The following is a 19,596-nucleotide window of genomic DNA, read 5'->3' on the forward strand; positions in this document are numbered from 1 at the left end:
TCAGCATTGTTTTTCCATCGTTATTTTGTTGTGTTGTTTTGATGTGACCTCTTGAGATGGTGATGAGGACAGGTGTACAGGTGCACGTTTTAGATGGTAACATACGATTCATCCATCTAATGTGCAGTAGCCACTGTAACGTACAAAGGAAAGGTTCATAACTGCATCTAGACATGCTGGATAAGTCCTACATAGGGTTAGGGTTAACCCTACATAATCAGGTGTTCCACACAGCCACTAACCACTGTCTAATTCTGAGAAAAAAGGAGGCCAGGCAATAAAGTGTTTCCAGCAGCTGTTGTTTTCTTTGGTCCTTAAGGTGTTTAAGGTTAGGGTTAGCTCTTCACAGCTGGGTTAGGGTGAGGCCAAGGGTCAGGGTCGTGGTGGGCTGGGGTTAGGTTTGAAGTCAGGGTAAGGTTGAGGTTTGGGGCAGGAACAGAAAGCATCAAGATGATTTTCAGTGTTTTACTGAGGACATGGAAATCCGACACAATTTAAAACTGTCAAAGAAACAAATCACACCTTACATGGTCTAAAATTCACAGTAAAACAAAATGATAATAAATAGCTCAGGTTTGTCCAATCTATCATAGCACAGAACCCACTTGTGGTCCGACGGGAGTGTCCACCTGCATCTAACTCTACCTGGTGCTAACTAGCGTCCAACACTAACTCGCATCTAACTCTACCTGGTGCTAACTAGCATCTAACTGTACTTCATGCTAACTAGAATCTAACTCAACTTTATGCTAATTGGCAGCTATCCCTACCCCATGCTACCATGCTAACTAGCATCTAATCCTACCTCCTGCTAACTAGCATCTAACCCTACTTCATGCTAGCTAGCATCCACCCTCCTCCGTGCCATGTGACCTGTGTAAATTGCTTCTGTGCTAGAAGGTTCTGCAGCAAGATGAAGGTTTGAGACAGAGCTGGGATGAGTAACAACAGGACTGTTAGCCACACACCAGTAGCAGGTAATAGAACAGTCACAGGTGATGTAAAAGCATTTAATATGCATCATCAAATTATACTGCTATGCCGATGGAATGAAGCTGGTTATGTGGCACTTGTACTCCAGCTATTCAGTCATTGTAACGTCTCTTTAGCAGTACACACACAGGAAACCACATGAACATATACATTAAAATGACCAAACGTGAAAAATTATGATAGACAATACACATATTGGTGATTATCTATAAATAGAAGGTTACCAAGGTTCCCTCTGCATTCCTGACAGCCAAGGCAGGTTCTCCATCTGCTCTCCATGTGTCTGGGGTGGGCTGGGGTGTGTCTCCAGGTTTGGCTTTTCTTCTCAGGGCTACACCAGCTTCTTGGCTTCGAAGAAGCTCTTGAGGTGTTTGAGCTGCCAGATGCCAGTGATGATGAGGATGAGCGTTTGGGCGATGGACCACCACAGCACGCGCTGGTTGGTGCTCTCGCTGGTCATGCGGAAGCGCTCTTCACGGTACTGCAGGGCACAGACAGACTTGTTACAACACAGCCCTCGTTACAACATCCCTCATTAGAACACGCCCCTCGTTACAAAAACCCTCGTTAGAACACGCCCCTCGTTACAACATCCCTCGTTAGAACACCGGGGATCTCAGCTAGGATTGAGGCCTGCCTCACAGACATCTCCGCCTGGATGACCGAGCACCACCTCCAGCTGAACCTCGCCAAAACAGAACTTCTCATCATCCCGGCTAAACCCTCCATCTCCCACGATCTCTCAATCACCCTGGGATCTGCGACGGTGACCCCTTCATCCTCTGCCAGGAACCTTGGGGTTACCATGGACGACGAGCTCTCCCTCACGGCCCACATTGCTGCGGCCTCCCGGTCGTGTAGATTCACCCTCTACAACATCCGGAAGATCAGGAGATACCTGTCTGAGCACTCCACCCAGCTGCTAGTCCAAGCACTCGTCCTCTCCAAGTTGGACTATTGCAACTCTCTGCTCGCTGGTCTGCCAGCATGTGCAACCCGCCCTCTTCAGAGGATTCAGAACGCGGCGGCCCGCCTGGTCTACAATCTACCCAGACGCTCCCATGTTACCCCGCTCCTCATCTCTCTCCACTGGCTACCTATCATGGCCCGTATCAGATTCAAGACCCTGGTATTGACCTTCCGAGCACTGAACGGGACTGCACCCGTCTACATCAAGTCTCTCCTGCAGCCTTACACCCCCACCCGCCACCTACGGTCTTCTTCAGACAACCGCCTGGTGGTCCCACCGCTCAAGACCGCCCGGTCCCAACACAAGCTCTTCTCCTGTCTGGCCCCCCAGTGGTGGAATCAACTCCCCACCTCCATCAGAGACACTGACTGTCTCTCCACCTTCAAGAAAAGGCTCAAGACGCACTTGTTCCGGGAGTACAACGGTACTTAGGAACGGTTCGCTTGACCCGATGTTAGTTTCCTCAAGGATCACAATGACTCTTGCTTAGAGACTTGTTGCTCTTGTGGTTAGTGGTAACTGATTTAAATTTTTGGTTCTCGCTGTGATATATTGTTTTATTACTGTTGCTTGCTTTTTCCCACAGGTACACTTGCACTTATAGCTGTTCATGTTGTTTGGTTGTGACTTGTTTAACTACATGCTCTTATGGTTCTTCCCTTTGGCACTTACTTTGGTTGTTCACAATGTGTGCTTCATGTTTTGGCTACTCGCAATGTTTTTTGGCTATCTTGTTGTTATGATCAGTGACCTATGCACTTTGTAAAGCTCTCTCTTGGAAGTCGCTTTGGATAAAAGCGTCTGCTAAATGAATAAATGTAAATGTAAATGTAACACGCCCCTCGTTACAACATCCCTCGTTAGAACACGACCCTCGATAGAACACGACCCTTGTTAGAACACGACCCACCCGCTGGTAGTTCTGCTCTTTCTGGATCTGCTCCGCCTGGTCCAGCAGCTGTCTGGCCCGGAGCTGCAGCTCCGTCAGCTTGTCCTTGGCAGCGATCTCTGGGTAGTTGTTAGTGTGCTCACCCACCTGCACCTCCAGGTGCACCCTCTACAACACACACACACACACACACACGTTACACAACAACCCTCTACAACACACACACGTTACACAACAACCCTCTACAACACACACGTTATACAACAACAACCCTCTAGAACACACACACGTTATGAACCAACAACAACCCTCTACAACACACGTGTTACACAACAACAACCCACTAGAACACACACACACATTATACAACAACCCTATGGGAAAAAACACAATGTTATACAACAACAACCTTCTGGAACAAACATTACATAATCAAACATCTACGGTGTAGAGACAGGAACACAGAGAGACAGGCAGACAGAGAGATAGGAACACAGAGAGACAGGCAGACAGAGAGATAGGAAGAAAGATAGACAGGCAGACAGAGAGACAGGAACACAGAGAGACAGGTACCAGTTTGCCACCAGCAAAGAGAGCCATCTTGGTGGAGTTGGAGTGCAGACAGATCTGGTGCTCCCCTGGGGTGTGGGAGGTGAAGGTGAAGCGACCATCAGAACCATACTGACGGGACAGGATGATCTGGGAGGGGGGGAGAGAGAGTGGAGGGGGGAGAGAGAGTGTGGATGGGGGAAGAGAGTGTGGAGGGGGGAGAGAGAGTGGAGGGAGGGGAGAGTGTGGAGGGGGAAGAGAGAGTGGAGGGAGGGGAGAGTGTGGAGGGGGAAGAGAGAGTGGCGGGAGGGGAGAGTGTGGAGGGGGGAGAGAGTGTGGAGGGGGGAGGGAGAGTGGAGGGGGAAGGGAGGGGGGAGGGGAGAGTGTGGAGGGGGGAGAGAGTGTGGAGGGGGGGAGAGAGAGTGTGGAGGGGGGAGAGAGTGTGGAGGGGGGAGAGAGAGTGGAGGGGCGAGAGAGTGTGGAGGGGGGAGGGAGTGTGGAGGGGGGAGGGAGTGTGGAGGGGGGAGGGAGAGTGGAGGGGGGAGGGAGAGTGGAGGGGGGAGAGAGTGTGGAGGGGGGAGAGAGTGTGGAGGGGGGAGGGAGAGTGGAGGGGGGAGAGAGTGTGGAGGGGGGAGAGAGTGTGGAGGGGGGAGAGAGAGTGGAGGGGCGAGAGAGTGTGGAGGGGGGAGGGAGAGTGGAGGGGGGAGAGAGTGTGGAGGGGGGAGAGAGTGTGGAGGGGGGAGAGAGAGTGTGGAGGGGGAAGAGAGAGTGTGGAGGGGGGAGAGAGAGTGTGGAGGGGGGAGAGAGAGTGGAGGGGCGAGAGAGTGTGGAGGGGGGAGAGAGAGTGGAGGGGGGAGGGAGAGTGGAGGGGGGAGAGAGTGTGGAGGGGGGAGAGAGTGTGGAGGGGGGAGAGAGAGTGGAGGGAGGGGAGAGTGTGGAGGGGGGAGAGAGAGTGGAGGGGGGAGAGAGAGTGGAGGGGGGAGAGAGTTTGGAGGGGGGAGAGAGAGTGGAGGGGGGAGAGAGAGTGGAGGGGGGAGAGAGTGTGGAGGGGGGAGAGAGAGTGGAGGGGGGAGAGAGAGTGGAGGAAGGAGAGGGGGAGGGGGGAGAGAGTGGAGGGGGGAGAGAGAGTGGAAGGAGGAAGGAGAGGAGGAGGGGTGTAACACATTAACGTTAAAGCATTCTACAAAAGCCGTCCATGCTTGGCATGATCTGGTAGATGAGAAAACATACAGTAGAGGAGGGACCCCTACGTGCTTGTTGTTTAAACCGTTTTCTCTCGTGTAAGTCATCTTACCTTAGTGTCCGGATCCTTGATCTCCACGTGCATCCCGAGACCCGGGGTGGCGGGTAGAAAGGACCCGGTCTGCTTATCCCACAACTGAGTCCGGTACTTTCCTAGAAACAATTGAGGACCCCACCCCAGAACATTATAGGCGAAAACTAATTTTTGAAGGAAGGGTTCAGAGCGTTTATAGGTTATAGATTTGCCAGCACACATTCTAGGAGAATAGCGGCATAAAGCTTCTCATTGTATCATTATTACTCGGATCTAATCCAAGAAACATATTCAAGGAAGTTGCAGGGCTGCACCTGCGGGGCACAACAAGATGAGGGCAGCGTCACGGGCGAGCTGGAGACAGCTGGTTAGCTTAGCCTAGCATTACAGTATGACACAATAAACGTACCTATAACCATTGTTTCATCTGGAATTTCTTCTATGAAACATTTCTTTTCTGTCTCCCCTATGTGAAAATAGAGAGCGTAACCTGGGGGAACCCACGCCATTAGCGTGATAACTGCAGCGGCACACGTAGAGAGCATCATGTTGAATCTCCTGGCTGGTCAGATTTCCCCTTCAGTCACCTAAGCTTCGCTTTAACTGCTTCTGAACGCGTCACAACATTTAAAGAGAAGGATCCGTAGGAGGGAGAGCTACTCAAAACAGTCAGTTATTAGTGTCAGCAAAACCTTTATTTTGAAAGTGAGTTACACAGGAAGTGGCTTTGAAAAAGACCCATGATGCTTTTCACTGATGCCATTTTCGTGGCGTTGTGATGCGATCTCTGGCCCTCCGTCCACAATAATAACATCACTTCAGAGTTAGTTTACCTGCGGGCCACACGGAGTGTTTGTACGACACATTCTGTTGTATTGTGATATTGGTGTGTTGCCCCACAAGCCTCCAACATGGCGCAGTACAAAGGTGCCGCTAGCGAGGCTGGAAGAGCCATGCAGCTGATGAAAAAGCGTGAGCAGCAGCGAGAACAACTAGAACAGCTCAAACAGAAAATCGCCGAGGTACGTTGTTAACTGTGGATATATTTTTTATCCAGTAACGTACAAATGTCCCCACGCCTACTAAGCCATCCCAGGGTATGCAGGTAACCTCTCCTGTTGACTAATGCGATGCGATCCGTGTCTCCAGGACAACATGGTGAAGTCCAACATCGACAAGAAGTTCTCAGCCCACTACGATGCCGTAGAGGCCGAACTGAAGTCCAGCACCGTGGGTGAGTAACTCAGATATACCCCGCATCTATGGGATGGGTATAGCTCAGTGGTAGAGCATGGGGATGGATGTAGCTCAGTGGTAGAGCATGGGGATGGGTGTAGCTCAGTGGTAGAACATGGGGATGGGTGTAGCTCAGTGGTAGAGCATGGGGATGGGTGTAGCTCAGTGATAGAGCATGGGGATGGGTGTAGCTCAGTGGTAGAGCATGGGAATGGGTGTAGCTCAGTGGTAGAACATGGGGATGTAGCTCAGTGGTGGAGGTAGGATGGGTGCATGGGGATGGGTGTAGCTCACTGTTGGAGGTAGGATGGGTGTAGCTCAGTGGTGGAGGGTTAGTGTTGGAGAACAGACATGTGACCTGTGTGTCCTCAGGTCTGGTCACCCTGAACGACATGAAGGCCAAGCAGGAAGCCCTGGTGAAGGAGAGGGAGAAACAGCTGGCGAAGAAGGAGCAGTCTAAAGAGCTGCAGCTGTGAGTCTCACTGCTCTGCTGGTCATGAGTCTGTCTGTCTGTCTCACTGCTCTGCTGGTCATGAGTCTGTCTGTCTGTCTCACTGCTCTGCTGGTCATGAGTCTGTCTGTCTGTCTCACTGCTCTGCTGGTCATGTCTCCTTCTCACTGCTCTGCTGGTCATGTCTCCTTCTCACTGCTCTGCTGGTCATGAGTCTGTCTGTCTGTCTGTCTCACTGCTCTGCTGGTCATGAGCCTGTCTGTCTGTCTCACTGCTCTGCTGATCATGTCTCTGTCTGTCTGTCTCACTGCTCTGCTGATCATGTCTCTGTCTGTCTGTCTCACTGCTCTGCTGGTCATGTCTCTGTCTGTCTGTCTCACTGCTCTGCTGGTCATGAGTCTGTCTGTCTGTCTCACTGCTCTGCTGGTCATGTCTCTGTCTGTCTGTCTCACTGCTCTGCTAGTCATGAGTCTGTCTGTCTCACTGCTCTGCTGGTCATGTCTCCTTCTCACTGCTCTGCTGGTCATGTCTCCTTCTCACTGCTCTGCTGGTCATGAGTCTGTCTGTCTGTCTGTCTCACTGCTCTGCTGGTCATGAGCCTGTCTGTCTGTCTCACTGCTCTGCTGATCATGTCTCTGTCTGTCTGTCTGTCTGTCTCACTGCTCTGCTGATCATGTCTCTGTCTGTCTGTCTCACTGCTCTGCTGGTCATGTCTCTGTCTGTCTGTCTCACTGCTCTGCTGGTCATGTCTCTGTGTGTCTGTCTCACTGCTCTGCTGGTCATGTCTCTGTGTGTCTGTCTCACTGCTCTGCTGGTCATGTCTCTGTGTGTCTGTCTCACTGCTCTGCTGGTCATGTCTCTGTGTGTCTGTCTCACTGCTCTGCTGGTCATGTTTGTGTGTAAGGGTGTACCTTAATGCCAGTCTCCCCCCCCCCCCCCCCCCCCCGTGTGTGATGTCTTTCTCCTGTGTGTGTGTGTGTGTGTGTGTGTGTGTGTGTGTGTGTAGGAAGCTTGAGAAGCAGAAGGAGAGGAAGAGGAAGGAGGAGCAGAAGAGGAAGATTGCCAGTTTATCCTTCAATCCTGATGAGGAGGAAGATGATAATGAAGACGCAGAGGAGGAGGAGGAGGAGGAGGAAGAGGAGGAGGAGGAAGAGGAGTTCTGTGAGTTTCCCAGTTATTATGTTATCAATAGGATGTTATCAATGTGATGTTATGTAGCTTCCCTTCTGTCAACATGGGCCAGCCACCAAATACATAGATGAATAATTTAACACATTATACCTGTCTTCCATAGATGTATAACAGATTATACCTTTCCTCCATAGATATATGGTATAACAGATCATACCTGTTCTCTATAGATGTATGGTATAACAGATTACAGTACCCCATGTCTGTTTCTAGATTTCCCAGTAAAGAAGAGGAAGTTGGGGAAGAACCCAGATGTGGACACCAGCTTCCTGCCTGACCGGGACCGAGAGGTGAGGACAAGGATAACCCTCAGGGTTAGGGTTATCACTGATGATAACCCTAACAGATCTAACCCATACAGTGTGTAGAACACATGGTGAGGACGTCAGTAAGGGTTACTGGACAGATCTAACCGATAGTGTGTAGAACGCACTCACACAACCACAACAGAGTTAGTTAACAGAGTTAGTTAACAGAGTTAGTTTTAAAGATTGAGTAAAGAGACACAATGCTTGGTACCTGAATGTTGGTCTCCCTCTCCTCCCCCTCTCCTCTCTCCCTCCCTCTCCTCCCCCTCCCCTCCCCCCAGGAGGAAGAGAACCGGCTGAGAGAGGAGCTGAGGCAGGAGTGGGAGAGGAAGCAGGAGAAGATCAAAGGTGAGTCTGCCAGCAACACACACTCAGATACACACTCATACACACTCTCTCACACACACATTGAGTCTCTGTCAGGATGTATTGTTCAGGTGTGTGTGTCGTCCAGGTGAGGAGATTGAGATCACGTTCAGCTACTGGGATGGATCTGGACATCGGAAGACAGTCAAGGTAGGCTGGCCCTCCTGGTGCTGGGGAGGATGGTGGTGCTGGGGAGGATGGTGGTGCTGGGGAGGATGGTGGTGCTGGGGGAGGATGGTGGTGCTGGGGAGGATGGTGGTGCTGGGGGAGGATGGTGGTGCTGGGGGAGGATGGTGGTGCTGGGGAGGATGGTGGTGCTGGGGGAGGATGGTGGTGCTGGGGGAGGATGGTGGTGCTGGGGAGGATGGTGGTGCTGGGGGAGGATGGTGGTGCTGGGGGAGGATGGTGGTGCTGGGGGAGGATGGTGGTGCTGGGGGAGGATGGTGGTGCTGGGGGAGGATGCTGGTGCTGGGGGAGGATGGTGGTGCTGGGGAGGATGGTGGTGCTGGGGGAGGATGGTGGTGCTGGGGAGGATGGTGGTGCTGGGGGAGGATGGTGGTGCTGGGGGAGGATGGTGGTGCTGGGGAGGATGGTGGTGCTGGGGGAGGATGGTGGTGCTGGGGGAGGATGGTGGTGCTGGGGGAGGATGGTGGTGCTGGGGGAGGATGGTGGTGCTGGGGGAGGATGGTGGTGCTGGGGAGGATGGTGGTGCTGGGGGAGGATGGTGGTGCTGGGGGAGGATGGTGGTGCTGGGGGAGGATGGTGGTGCTGGGGGAGGATGGTGGTGCTGGGGGAGGATGGTGGTGCTGGGGAGGATGGTGGTGCTGGGGGAGCTAGCTCATGTTCATGATATTTCTCGCTATGTGTCGCTACAGATGAAGAAAGGCAACACCATCCAACAGTTCCTGCAGAAAGCTCTGGAAGTTCTTAGGAAGGACTTCAGTGAACTCAGGTGAGGAGGAGAAGGGGGACAGAGGGAGGTGAGAAGAGGAGGAGGGAAGGGGCAGGATGAGGGGAAGGAGAGGGTAGAGGAAAACATTTGAATGCTGGTGTTGAGCAGCTGATGTACATCAAAGAGGATTTGATCATTCCTCATGTGAGTTCTGACACACACAGACACACACACAACCTCCAAGTAGACTGAACTTACCATATTATACTATCTAACAAAGAGGAAACTGTTTATACAGTATCTACTATAGAGGATTGTGTTTCTATAATATTACTGGTGTTCTCTTCCAGCACCACAGCTTCTATGACTTCATCGTAACTAAAGCCAGAGGCAAATCAGGTGAGTCTCACCTGGACCACCCAGGCAGGCCAGGTGGGCGTAACCATGCCAAAGGCCCTGCAGCCCTCAACCTGAAAGGAGGAAAACTCCCTGATTGGCTCCCTACTCTTCTAGAAAATCTATAATTTGCTCCCAAATATGTGGAAAACATAAATACCAAACGAATAATTAAGTTATTGTTGAAAAGGAATGGTTCCTGAAGGGTGTGTGTGGTTCCTGAAGGATGTGTGTGGTTTCTGAAGGGTGTGTGTGGTTTCTGAAGGGTGTGTGTGTGGTTCCTGAAGGGTGTGTGTGGTTCCTGAAGGGTGTGTGTGGTTTCTGAAGGGTGTGTGTGGTTCCTGAAGGGTGTGTGTGGTTTCTGAAGGGTGTGTGTGTGGTTCCTGAAGGGTGTGTGTGGTTCCTGAAGGGTGTGTGTGGTTTCTGAAGGGTGTGTGTGTGGTTCCTGAAGGGTGTGTGTGGTTCCTGAAGGGTGTGTGTGGTTTCTGTAGGGTGTGTGTGGTTTCTGAAGGGTGTGTGTGGTTTCTGAAGGATGTGTGTGGTTGTTGCCCCCTGCTGGCTGACTGTGTCCTGCTCTGGTTTTCTGAAGGATGTGTGTGGTTGTTGCCCCCTGCTGGCTGACTGTGTCCTGCTCTGGTCCAGGTCCTCTCTTCAGCTTTGACGTCCACGATGACATACGCCTGGTGAACGACGCCACTGTGGAGAAAGATGAGGTGGGGTTTACTGCTTGACCTTTAACCCACATCCACACCTGTAACACACCCACACCTGTAACACACGCCCACAAAAAAAAACGTACAAACATTTTCCCGATCTGACTCAATGGCTGCTGGACATTGCAGATTCAGCCGCTAATAGCCTACTAATAATAAGACTCGTATCACCAGTCCTGTAGTAACCGAATGCCGATGGTATTTAGTATCTCTTACAATGTACTTCAAATTACAAATATTGTTTGTTTAACATGCAAATCATCAGAGCGCGCTTATCACTGCCTTAAAACTTGCAGCATGCGAACTTACGTAGAAGCTGAGTGGGGAACGGTGCAACAGAGAAAGATTTTGTTGTCTTGGCCAGAGAAGATAATGTCATTCGATTTGGATGTGATTCTTATAATAGGCATATTCATTTTTCAACCCAGCGCGTTAGCATGAGTGAAGTAGGGCTAGGCCAACTTACGTTTTTCAGGTGGTAGGCTACATCATATTCGACGTCGAACTATGAAAAATAAACCGTTGTTGGCAGAGTTTGCATTCAACGTTTTTCGAGTCACCCGGTACTTTGTAAATGTACTTTAATGAAATGCTGCCATACCACAGATTTCTTTGCCATTTTGACTAATAACACCGACAAAGTAGGCTATGGCAGAGTAGGCGACTAGGCGACTGAGTGGGGACAGCCGTAGTGCAGAGCCAGTCTGACCAGGCCTCTGTCCCAGTCTCACGCAGGCAAGGTGGTTCTGAGGAGCTGGTACGAGAAGAACAAGCACATCTTCCCTGCCAGTCGCTGGGAGCCGTATGACCCTGAGAAGAAATGGGACAAGTACACGGTGAGTAGTCCACAACCACAAACTCTATGGTTAGTATCCTACTATGTCATGTTGTTTAATTGTAACTTGTTTAACTACATGCTCTTATGGTTCTTGCCTTTGGCACTTATTTGGTTTTTCACAATGTATGCTTCATGTTTTGGCTACCCGCAATGTTTGGGGCTATCTCGTTGTTATGATCAGTGACCTATGCACTTTTGTAAAGCTCTCTCTTGGAAGTCGCTTTGGATAAAAGCGTCTGCTAAATGAATAAATGTAAATGTACTCGAACCACAACCACACCCTCTATGATTAGTATCCTACCAGAACCAGAACCACACCCTCTATGATTAGTATCCTACCAGAACCACAACCACACCCTCTATGGTTAGTATCCTACCAGAATGCTGTGCTCCCAGCATTCTGGGAGCACAGCATTCTGGGAGCACAGCATGCTGGGAAAGTGCTGGGAGCACAGCATGCTGGGACACGTTCTCTCTCCTGAGTGTTATGCTGCTTTTCTATATGGTGACAACATGCAGCCTTAGAGAATGGATTACTGCCAGATTATGAAACTGGGTCTTGGGGGGGTTAGGGGGGTAGAAGGCAGTGGAACCAGGAAGGAGTGTGGTGTGGCAGTGGAACCAGGAAGGAGTGTGGTGTGGCAGTGGAACCAGGAAGGAGTGTGGTGTGGCAGTGGAACCAGGAAGGAGTGTGGTGTGGCAGTGGAACCAGGAAGGAGTGTGATGTGGCAGTGGAACCAGGAAGGAGTGTGGTGTGGCAGTGGAACCAGGAAGGAGTGTGGTGTGGCAGTGGAACCAGGAAGGAGTGTGGTGTGGCAGTGGAACCAGGAAGGAGTGTGGTGTGGCAGTGGAACCAGGAAGGAGTGTGGTGTGGCAGTGGAACCAGGAAGGAGTGTTGTGTGGCAGTGGAACCAGGAAGGAGTGTTGTGTGGCAGTGGAACCAGGAAGGAGTGTGGTGTGGCAGTGGAACCAGGAAGGAGTGTGATGTGGCAGTGGAACCAGGAAGGAGTGTGGTGTGGCAGTGGAACCAGGAAGGAGTGTGGTGTGGCAGTGGAACCAGGAAGGAGTGTGGTGTGGCAGTGGAACCAGGAAGGAGTGTGGTGTGGCAGTGGAACCAGGAAGGAGTGTGGTGTGGCAGTGGAACCAGGAAGGAGTGTGGTGTGGCAGTGGAACCAGGAAGGAGTGTGGTGTGGCAGTGGAACCAGGAAGGAGTGTGGTGTGGCAGTGGAACCAGGAAGGAGTGTGGTGTGGCAGTGGAACCAGGAAGGAGTGTGGTGTGGCAGTGGAACCAGGAAGGAGTGTGGTGTGGCAGTGGAACCAGGAAGGAGTGTGGTGTGGCAGTGGAACCAGGAAGGAGTGTGGTGTGGCAGTGGAACCAGGAAGGAGTGTGGTGTGGCAGTGGAACCAGGAAGGAGTGTGATGTGGCAGTGGAACCAGGAAGGAGTGTGGTGTGGCAGTGGAACCAGGAAGGAGTGTGGTGTGGCAGTGGAACCAGGAAGGAGTGTGATGTGGCAGTGGAACCAGGAAGGAGTGTGGTGTGGCAGTGGAACCAGGAAGGAGTGTGGTGTGGCAGTGGAACCAGGAAGGAGTGTGATGTGGCAGTGGAACCAGGAAGGAGTGTGGTGTGGCAGTGGAACCAGGAAGGAGTGTGATGTGGCAGTGGAACCAGGAAGGAGTGTGGTGTGGCAGTGGAACCAGGAAGGAGTGTGGTGTGGCAGTGGAACCAGGAAGGAGTGTGGTGTGGCAGTGGAACCAGGAAGGAGTGTGGTGTGGCAGTGGAACCAGGAAGGAGTGTGATGTGGCAGTGGAACCAGGAAGGAGTGTGATGTGGCAGTGGAACCAGGAAGGAGTGTGGTGTGGCAGTGGAACCAGGAAGGAGTGTGGTGTGGCAGTGGAACCAGGAAGGAGTGTGGTGTGGCAGTGGAACCAGGAAGGAGTGTGGTGTGGCAGTGGAACCAGGAAGGAGTGTGGTGTGGCAGTGGAACCAGGAAGGAGTGTGGTGTGGCAGTGGAACCAGGAAGGAGTGTGGTGTGGCAGTGGAACCAGGAAGGAGTGTGGTGTGGCAGTGGAACCAGGAAGGAGTGTGGTGTGGCAGTGGAACCAGGAAGGAGTGTGGTGTGGCAGTGGAACCAGGAAGGAGTGTTGTGTGGCAGTGGAACCAGGAAGGAGTGTGGTGTGGCAGTGGAACCAGGAAGGAGTGTGATGTGGCAGTGGAACCAGGAAGGAGTGTTGTGTGGCAGTGGAACCAGGAAGGAGTGTGGTGTGGCAGTGGAACCAGGAAGGAGTGTGGTGTGGCAGTGGAACCAGGAAGGAGTGTGGTGTGGCAGTGGAACCAGGAAGGAGTGTGGTGTGGCAGTGGAACCAGGAAGGAGTGTGGTGTGGCAGTGGAACCAGGAAGGAGTGTGGTGTGGCAGTGGAACCAGGAAGGAGTGTGGTGTGGCAGTGGAACCAGGAAGGAGTGTGGTGTGGCAGTGGAACCAGGAAGGAGTGTGGTGTGGCAGTGGAACCAGGAAGGAGTGTGGTGTGGCAGTGGAACCAGGAAGGAGTGTGGTGTGGCAGTGGAACCAGGAAGGAGTGTGGTGTGGCAGTGGAACCAGGAAGGAGTGTGGTGTGGCAGTGGAACCAGGAAGGAGTGTGGTGTGGCAGTGGAACCAGGAAGGAGTGTGGTGTGGCAGTGGAACCAGGAAGGAGTGTGGTGTGGCAGTGGAACCAGGAAGGAGTGTTCACTGTTGGTTTTGTTTTTCAGATTCGGTGAAACGTCCGCAGTGGTCTGGGCCTCTGCTGTCTGGGCCTGTGCTTGTTTCTCTGATTTAGTGTCCTGTTTACTTTGTAATTAATAAACTATTCACTCACAACCATCTAGCTCTGGCCTCTCTCATGCCATAGCAATCTTTCTTTGTTTACACATTCAGAGATTTTGTTCTTCTCAAATGTTTATAATAGCTTCTTGGAAGAACTGGAAAACCACTGTTATGCAACTGAGGGCCACTGAATAAGGACAGCTTTTTACGTGGACGTTTAATCATTAGTTGTTTTATGAAATCAACGATTTGCTTGGAAATAAAAGTGACTTTTGAAATTAGTGTCACCAGTGGTGGCTGCTGAAAATTATTCTAGGTGGGGCTGTGAAATATTCAGTCAATTCAGTAACCATCCTAATACAATTCAACACAAACTGCATGATAAAAGTTCTCTGTGAAATAGTTTAATTAATGCACACAGCTATAGGCAAATGTCCACATTTGTGGACTATAAATATCATTACACTCAGATCAGAAATATTGAAAACCAGACATCTGGGCACTTGAGCCACTCCCTGGTATTATTAGGAAACATAACTATTACTGTAAGACTAAATATTAAGGATTTATAGATGAATTTAACACAATCAATTAACTTTGATACAACGTGCATGTCCTTATCCACTTCTTCGTTGTGTGACATTCGTTCAGTTGCGTAGCGATAGTCTCTGCCTAGCATGGCAAGCTTGATTGTATTGTTGCGCCGGCTAGCGTTCAAGAATTGAGAAGGAATGTTGCTCATCATTCTTTATTATCCCCCCCCTTTTACATCGGACAGTTCGAATAGCCCTCAAACTAGGCAACATTCACAACATTTTTTCTTAGATAAATGTTTAATGTCCTTAACTCCTGTAACAGTCCATGCAGTATCTGTTACGAATGTTTTAAAAAGCAAGCACGGGGAGCAAAATAAGGCATTGACATGACTGCATCCAGCTAGCCAGGCCTTTCTGTTGTACCAATCGTGGGAGAAACCTCTTGTGTATGATTTAGCTCTACCCTTTTCGCTCGCCTGTCGGGTAATTTTGATGTCAGGTTGATCTGGGCCAAGCTCTTTTATTTGTATTTTCGCCACTAGTTCTCCTCTCAAAAGGATTTTGGAGAATGTGTGAGTGGGAGTCAGTTGGCTGAGCGGTGAGGGAGTCGGGCTAGTAATCCGAAGGTTGCCAGTTCGATTCCCTGACGTTGTGTCCTTGGGCAAGGCACTTCACCCTACTTGCCTCGGGGGAATGTCCCTGTACTTACTGTAAGTCGCTCTGGATAAGAGCGTCTGCTAAATGACTAAATGTAAATGTAGAATATGTTCCAAGATGGGCGATTTTTCTAGCGCCCCAGATGTGGAGCATGAAGTAAATGTATCCCAAAACCGAATTTGAGTATATATATACACAACACGTTATTGTATATTTTTAGCACAGTCATGCTTAAAATGAGTAGTTATTATTTAGAAAATATATTACATGAAAAACAAAAATCTAAAACACTTTTCACCAGGGAGGGCGGCGCCCTATGAAGCGCCATCAGATAGCGCCCTCTATTGAGCAGCCGCCACACTGCGTCACGCTGGTACTGGACGTGTGTGACAATGTGTGTATAAAGTGTAAGGAGTGAAAGCAGTGGCGATTTTAGATCCTTTTTAGGGGCCCTACATTTCATCTCAGCACCCCTAAAAAACCGTGGCGGGTTGTGGTGGGTAGTGGCTGTGGCCAACACAGCATTTCCCCCGTGCTTCCCAACTTTACAACTGTCTCTGGAACCAATCGTCACTCCTAATGCCTAAACCTCACAGCCAATCAGAGGCAGAGTGGGGAGAGGTTTACAGACCCATCTTACATCATCTTGTAGAAACAATTTTAATACAATATTAAAAATTATGTTTATTGTATGTGTGTTAGCTTTACAGTAAGTGATGCTTTTGACTTTTTAAAGTAGTTTAACACAGGTAATCCTGTTTGTTTAATTGTTTTTTATGATGTATGCTATACAAAAAATGTCTTTATGGTTAAAAGAACATGACATTGTTTACAAGAGCAACCTTCAGATTACAAGCCCAACTCCCTCACCACTCAGCCATCTGACTCCCACACGTTCTTGTGTCAGATGCAGTGGCTCAGAGCCAAAAATCTGTGGATTAGGATGGAGAAACAAATGCACAAGGGCAAGGGGGGTGGGGAGAAGTTGGGGACCAAAAAAAGTACAAGTCTAGAGGTTGATGCCTCAACATGTTTAGTGCTGTAGCTTCAGTTTCTAAGCCTACAGTACCTGACATTTTGCAAAAACAGGTTAACATAGAACATGGAGGAGAGGTGACTGGCCATGACACTTACTACTCAACTTTGTAGGGGTTTTGGGGAATGAAACAGTAGGTCTGCATATTTACAGGGACCGCAAAGATGGTGTACTGGTGGGTGGTGTCCGACCGATTGTGTTGGGCCGGTCTGAGCAAAAATGCCAGGGGCATTCCAGTCCTGCTGAGGAACATTATGTTATCATTCATGTTATCATTCATGTTATCATTCTGTTCAAAACAGTTGATATGGGAGCAGCAAAGATCGGACAAAGCTGTATTGAAATGTATGTTTGTAAATGTCTTAAAAAGCAATATACTGCATGTTTTCAGCTGGATACGCCCTCTGTGGAGAGGGGGATGCAGAGCTGAAGAAGTGTATGGAGGAGAGCAGAAGGGGGAGGGATGAGGGGGGATGCTGGGGTATTTAATATGGGAGAAAGTCTATGTATATTTAAATGATTAAGCTCATGACTGGTGAGTGATACCTGTGTCATCATGTGAATGTTAAGTGTGTATCTGTCTGTTTTAGACCCAAGACTTGGGTTTATACTTCCGGTTATTTTCTGGTTGTAACAATAACTTTTGATGAACATCACATGACACACAAGACACTCGATGAACATCACACAACGTTTTCTACCAGGCATTTGCAGTATTGTGACAAGCCTTGTAGACAAGCCTAAACTGTCGAACGTCTGTTGAATGACAACTGCGTCACACCAGGTATATCCTACCATCCATAAGGAATATTTTGTAATGTTAGAAAGTTTTATACGTTTCATACTTATTGGGATTAATAACGAGCAAGAACAGTCCCTCTTTGCCGGAGGCTGAACGGCGTTCCGTTGAACTTAATATTTACCGCTGCTGGAAGCACCAGGATACACATTTATTGCAGTTGCAGTTCAAGACTAGCTGGACAGTGACAACATTTTATTCATTTAGCAGACATACAAGAGTTATACTGTAGATACAGGGCTTATAGGCTACCAAAAATCAAGGATCAGAACTGCATAGTTGTAATAGTATTTCGGCGACATTATTAACAAGTTTTAAATGCTAATCAAGCCAAGCTTCTACCTTCTGACCAGTGTTTTGTAGGTGTTTTCCTTGGTCGGCTTTAAAGGGGTGATTGACTGTTTTTTGGGGGGTATTTCACACTGTTCCTTAAGGTCTCCGAATAGGGTATGTAACATTGGTTGGGCTGAAAATGGCCCGGGTGCTGTTCTATGCCCCCTTATACATCAAGTGAAATTTTCCCGGGAAAAAACGCTAGGTTTTCTCCTTTTATGGTATGCTCATGAATATATACATGAGCTGCGCACTGGTTGGTTTACAACAAATGAAGCTGCGGAGCAAAGACGCAACACTACCAACACTGCGCTAATACAGCTAGTCTAGCTAGAGTCATTTGCTAAGTAAGGTATGTTGATGTGTTTAGAAACGTATTTAGCATTCTACCTATGCTTGATACAGGAGACGTTAGCATTGCTAACTGTTATCGACAAAATCATACTTACAGCTTGCGTTTGTGATGAGCATACGGTTGGAGCACACGGTTCAGTGACAGCGGCTTAGCAAATCCTTTAAAGATCCTGTAAAGTGGAATTAAAAACGAGTTTCAAGTTCACCACACCACAGAATAATGTGTTATTAACTACCTATCCAAATTCGAATGAAAAAAAACACCGACAAGTATGTTAAATTAGGCTTTGAAATCATAAGAAAATCAGCAGGTCTTCTCTGTTCGAGACTGGGGGGGCGTGTCGCCTGAAGGAGCTGAAGCTCGGCCCCCTCGCTGGAAGGCGCCGCCTCTCTCAAGTAAGCTACCTACGACCCAGATAATGGACGCTACGTCAAGAAAACAGTATAGAATTAGAATGTATTTGTTCAATGAGTGAAACATACAGATGCATATAAATGAAATATTCCCCTGAGCTGTAACACAGGAGTAAACATTTACAGCAGAGACAGCAGACAGTGAGCTCTCCAACTAGGCCTACTTCTAGCACATTAGCTACCATTTCACCAAAATACATTCTACACCGAGTAGCCTAATATCAAGTTAGCGGTTTGCACTAATTATAGCAGAGATACCTCTGGAAAAGTTATCTAGTATAATTATAACAAGCACACAGAACTGAGTGATGAACTGCTGGTGGCGGTGGATGGTCCAGGTGCGACCGGAGGATGAACGGCCGGGGGGGCAATGCTCGGTACTGCTCCGCGCTGCAAGAGAAGCCGTGTGTTGGTGAACCCTGTCTGTCTCTGGTCCATGTTAAAACTGTCCGCCGTGAAATGGTCAGTGGCGCAGAGGCGGCTATTGGAGTTTATCCGAAGCTTTCCATGAGCGTGGCTCTTCACAAAATCTATCCACCTATTTTTCCTTTCATTATCAACAGGGAACTTAAATGGCGTTGCAGCGCAGCTGGAGTTCTTGCATCCAGGGAAGATGCAGTTGCGGGTGGTGGGAGACATCCTAAAGCTAGCTAGCTAGCTGATGTAAGCTACAATAACAGTACAGCAGGAGGAGCCATTCAGTGATCTGACGTAGATGGGGCGAAATGACGTAGATAGGGCATTTTTTGGCTCCGCCCATTAAAACCTGATCTGAAAACGGAAGAGAAACTGTTCTTCGATCTAACAAGTGGTGGAACTAGAGTTTTATACATGGGGTGGCCAAGGCTACTTCAGGGGTCCAGAGTCTTGGGTCACTGTTTTCATTAATATAAACAGTATAATCTTGGTCTATAAGTGCTGGAACATCCAAAATATTTTTCGGAAAAAAAGCTCAAGCACCAGAGACTTAGAATAACATTTCTGTGTTACAGAAATAACACAGTGCATAGTTTATTTACATAACAAAGTGAAATTACACACCCAAATAAACCCACTGCAATTTGACTTGACAGGTAGCAGAAATCACGCAGAAATGGACTTAAATATAAATAACTTGGTGCCCAACCACATTACAAATTTACAGTATAATATTTATGTTCATATAGCAAAATAAATGCTTCTTTCAACAAGAGGTCAAATGAGATGTCAATCAGCATCAAATTTCCAGTAGCAAATTAAATTTTGGGGTGGCACCCGGGGTGGCCAATCAGATGTCAGGGGTGTCCAGTGCCACCCCGGAAACCCCTGTGGCTCCGCCACTGGATCTAACTCCACATTTCAATGCTACAAAGTTTTAGCGCTTTGCACATGCTTTCAGGAACTCATTTCACAAGTATATAATGTACTTAGAAGCAAAACATGGAATTTACTTTACAGGATCTTAAAATGTCCAAGGTTTTCATTCAAAACTGTCCTCGGTGAAATGGTTCGAGCAAATGTGTAATTGAGGGTCGAACTGCACAGGGATCTTCTCATAGACAAACATCACAGCCCGCCCCTTCGAGTGTTTGGTTCCTTAGGAAGACTCTGAAAAGTGT

The 19,596-nt window shown here is 49.0% G+C and overlaps 2 protein-coding genes across 2 annotated transcripts; one reads left to right on the top strand and one right to left on the bottom strand.

Annotated features, from left to right (window-relative positions):
• Positions 1–401: 401 nt before the first annotated feature.
• tmed4 (transmembrane p24 trafficking protein 4) lies at positions 402–5,311 on the bottom strand. Its single transcript, XM_067240057.1, has 5 exons — positions 5,087–5,311; positions 4,696–4,796; positions 3,426–3,551; positions 2,874–3,020; positions 402–1,474 (listed from the first exon to the last, which is right to left on the bottom strand). The coding sequence occupies exons 1-5, from the start codon at positions 5,223–5,225 to the stop codon at positions 1,325–1,327; spliced, it is 663 nt and encodes a 220-aa protein (XP_067096158.1). The 5' UTR covers positions 5,226–5,311; the 3' UTR covers positions 402–1,324.
• Positions 5,312–5,441: 130 nt separating this feature from the next.
• Positions 5,442–13,923, top strand: LOC136945942 (protein FAM50A-like). The gene is made up of 13 exons (XM_067240078.1): positions 5,442–5,699; positions 5,827–5,911; positions 6,286–6,385; positions 7,371–7,525; positions 7,769–7,845; positions 8,145–8,211; positions 8,318–8,379; positions 9,105–9,181; positions 9,259–9,325; positions 9,472–9,520; positions 10,160–10,230; positions 10,956–11,066; positions 13,815–13,923. The coding sequence occupies exons 1-13, from the start codon at positions 5,589–5,591 to the stop codon at positions 13,821–13,823; spliced, it is 1,041 nt and encodes a 346-aa protein (XP_067096179.1). The 5' UTR covers positions 5,442–5,588; the 3' UTR covers positions 13,824–13,923.
• Positions 13,924–19,596: the final 5,673 nt, after the last annotated feature.

Source organism: Osmerus mordax, chromosome 7 (assembly GCF_038355195.1).
Source record: "Osmerus mordax isolate fOsmMor3 chromosome 7, fOsmMor3.pri, whole genome shotgun sequence".
NCBI classification, from domain to species: Eukaryota; Metazoa; Chordata; class Actinopteri; order Osmeriformes; family Osmeridae; genus Osmerus; species Osmerus mordax.

Excerpts from the sequence above, each read along its gene's own strand:
- tmed4 (XM_067240057.1), bottom strand. The coding sequence starts at position 5,225 with ATGATGCTCTCTACGTGTGCCGCTGCAGTTATCACGCTAATGGCGTGG. Across the intron at positions 4,797-5,086 it reads AGATGAAACAATGGTTATAG|GAAAGTACCGGACTCAGTTG; the intron begins GTACGTTTATTG and ends AATTGTTTCTAG. Across the intron at positions 3,021-3,425 it reads TCTTTGCTGGTGGCAAACTG|AGGGTGCACCTGGAGGTGCA; the intron begins GTACCTGTCTCT and ends TGTGTGTTGTAG.
- LOC136945942 (XM_067240078.1), top strand. The coding sequence starts at position 5,589 with ATGGCGCAGTACAAAGGTGCCGCTAGCGAGGCTGGAAGAGCCATGCAG. Across the intron at positions 9,182-9,258 it reads AAGGACTTCAGTGAACTCAG|AGGAAAACATTTGAATGCTG; the intron begins GTGAGGAGGAGA and ends AGGAGAGGGTAG. Across the intron at positions 10,231-10,955 it reads CCACTGTGGAGAAAGATGAG|TCTCACGCAGGCAAGGTGGT; the intron begins GTGGGGTTTACT and ends CCTCTGTCCCAG.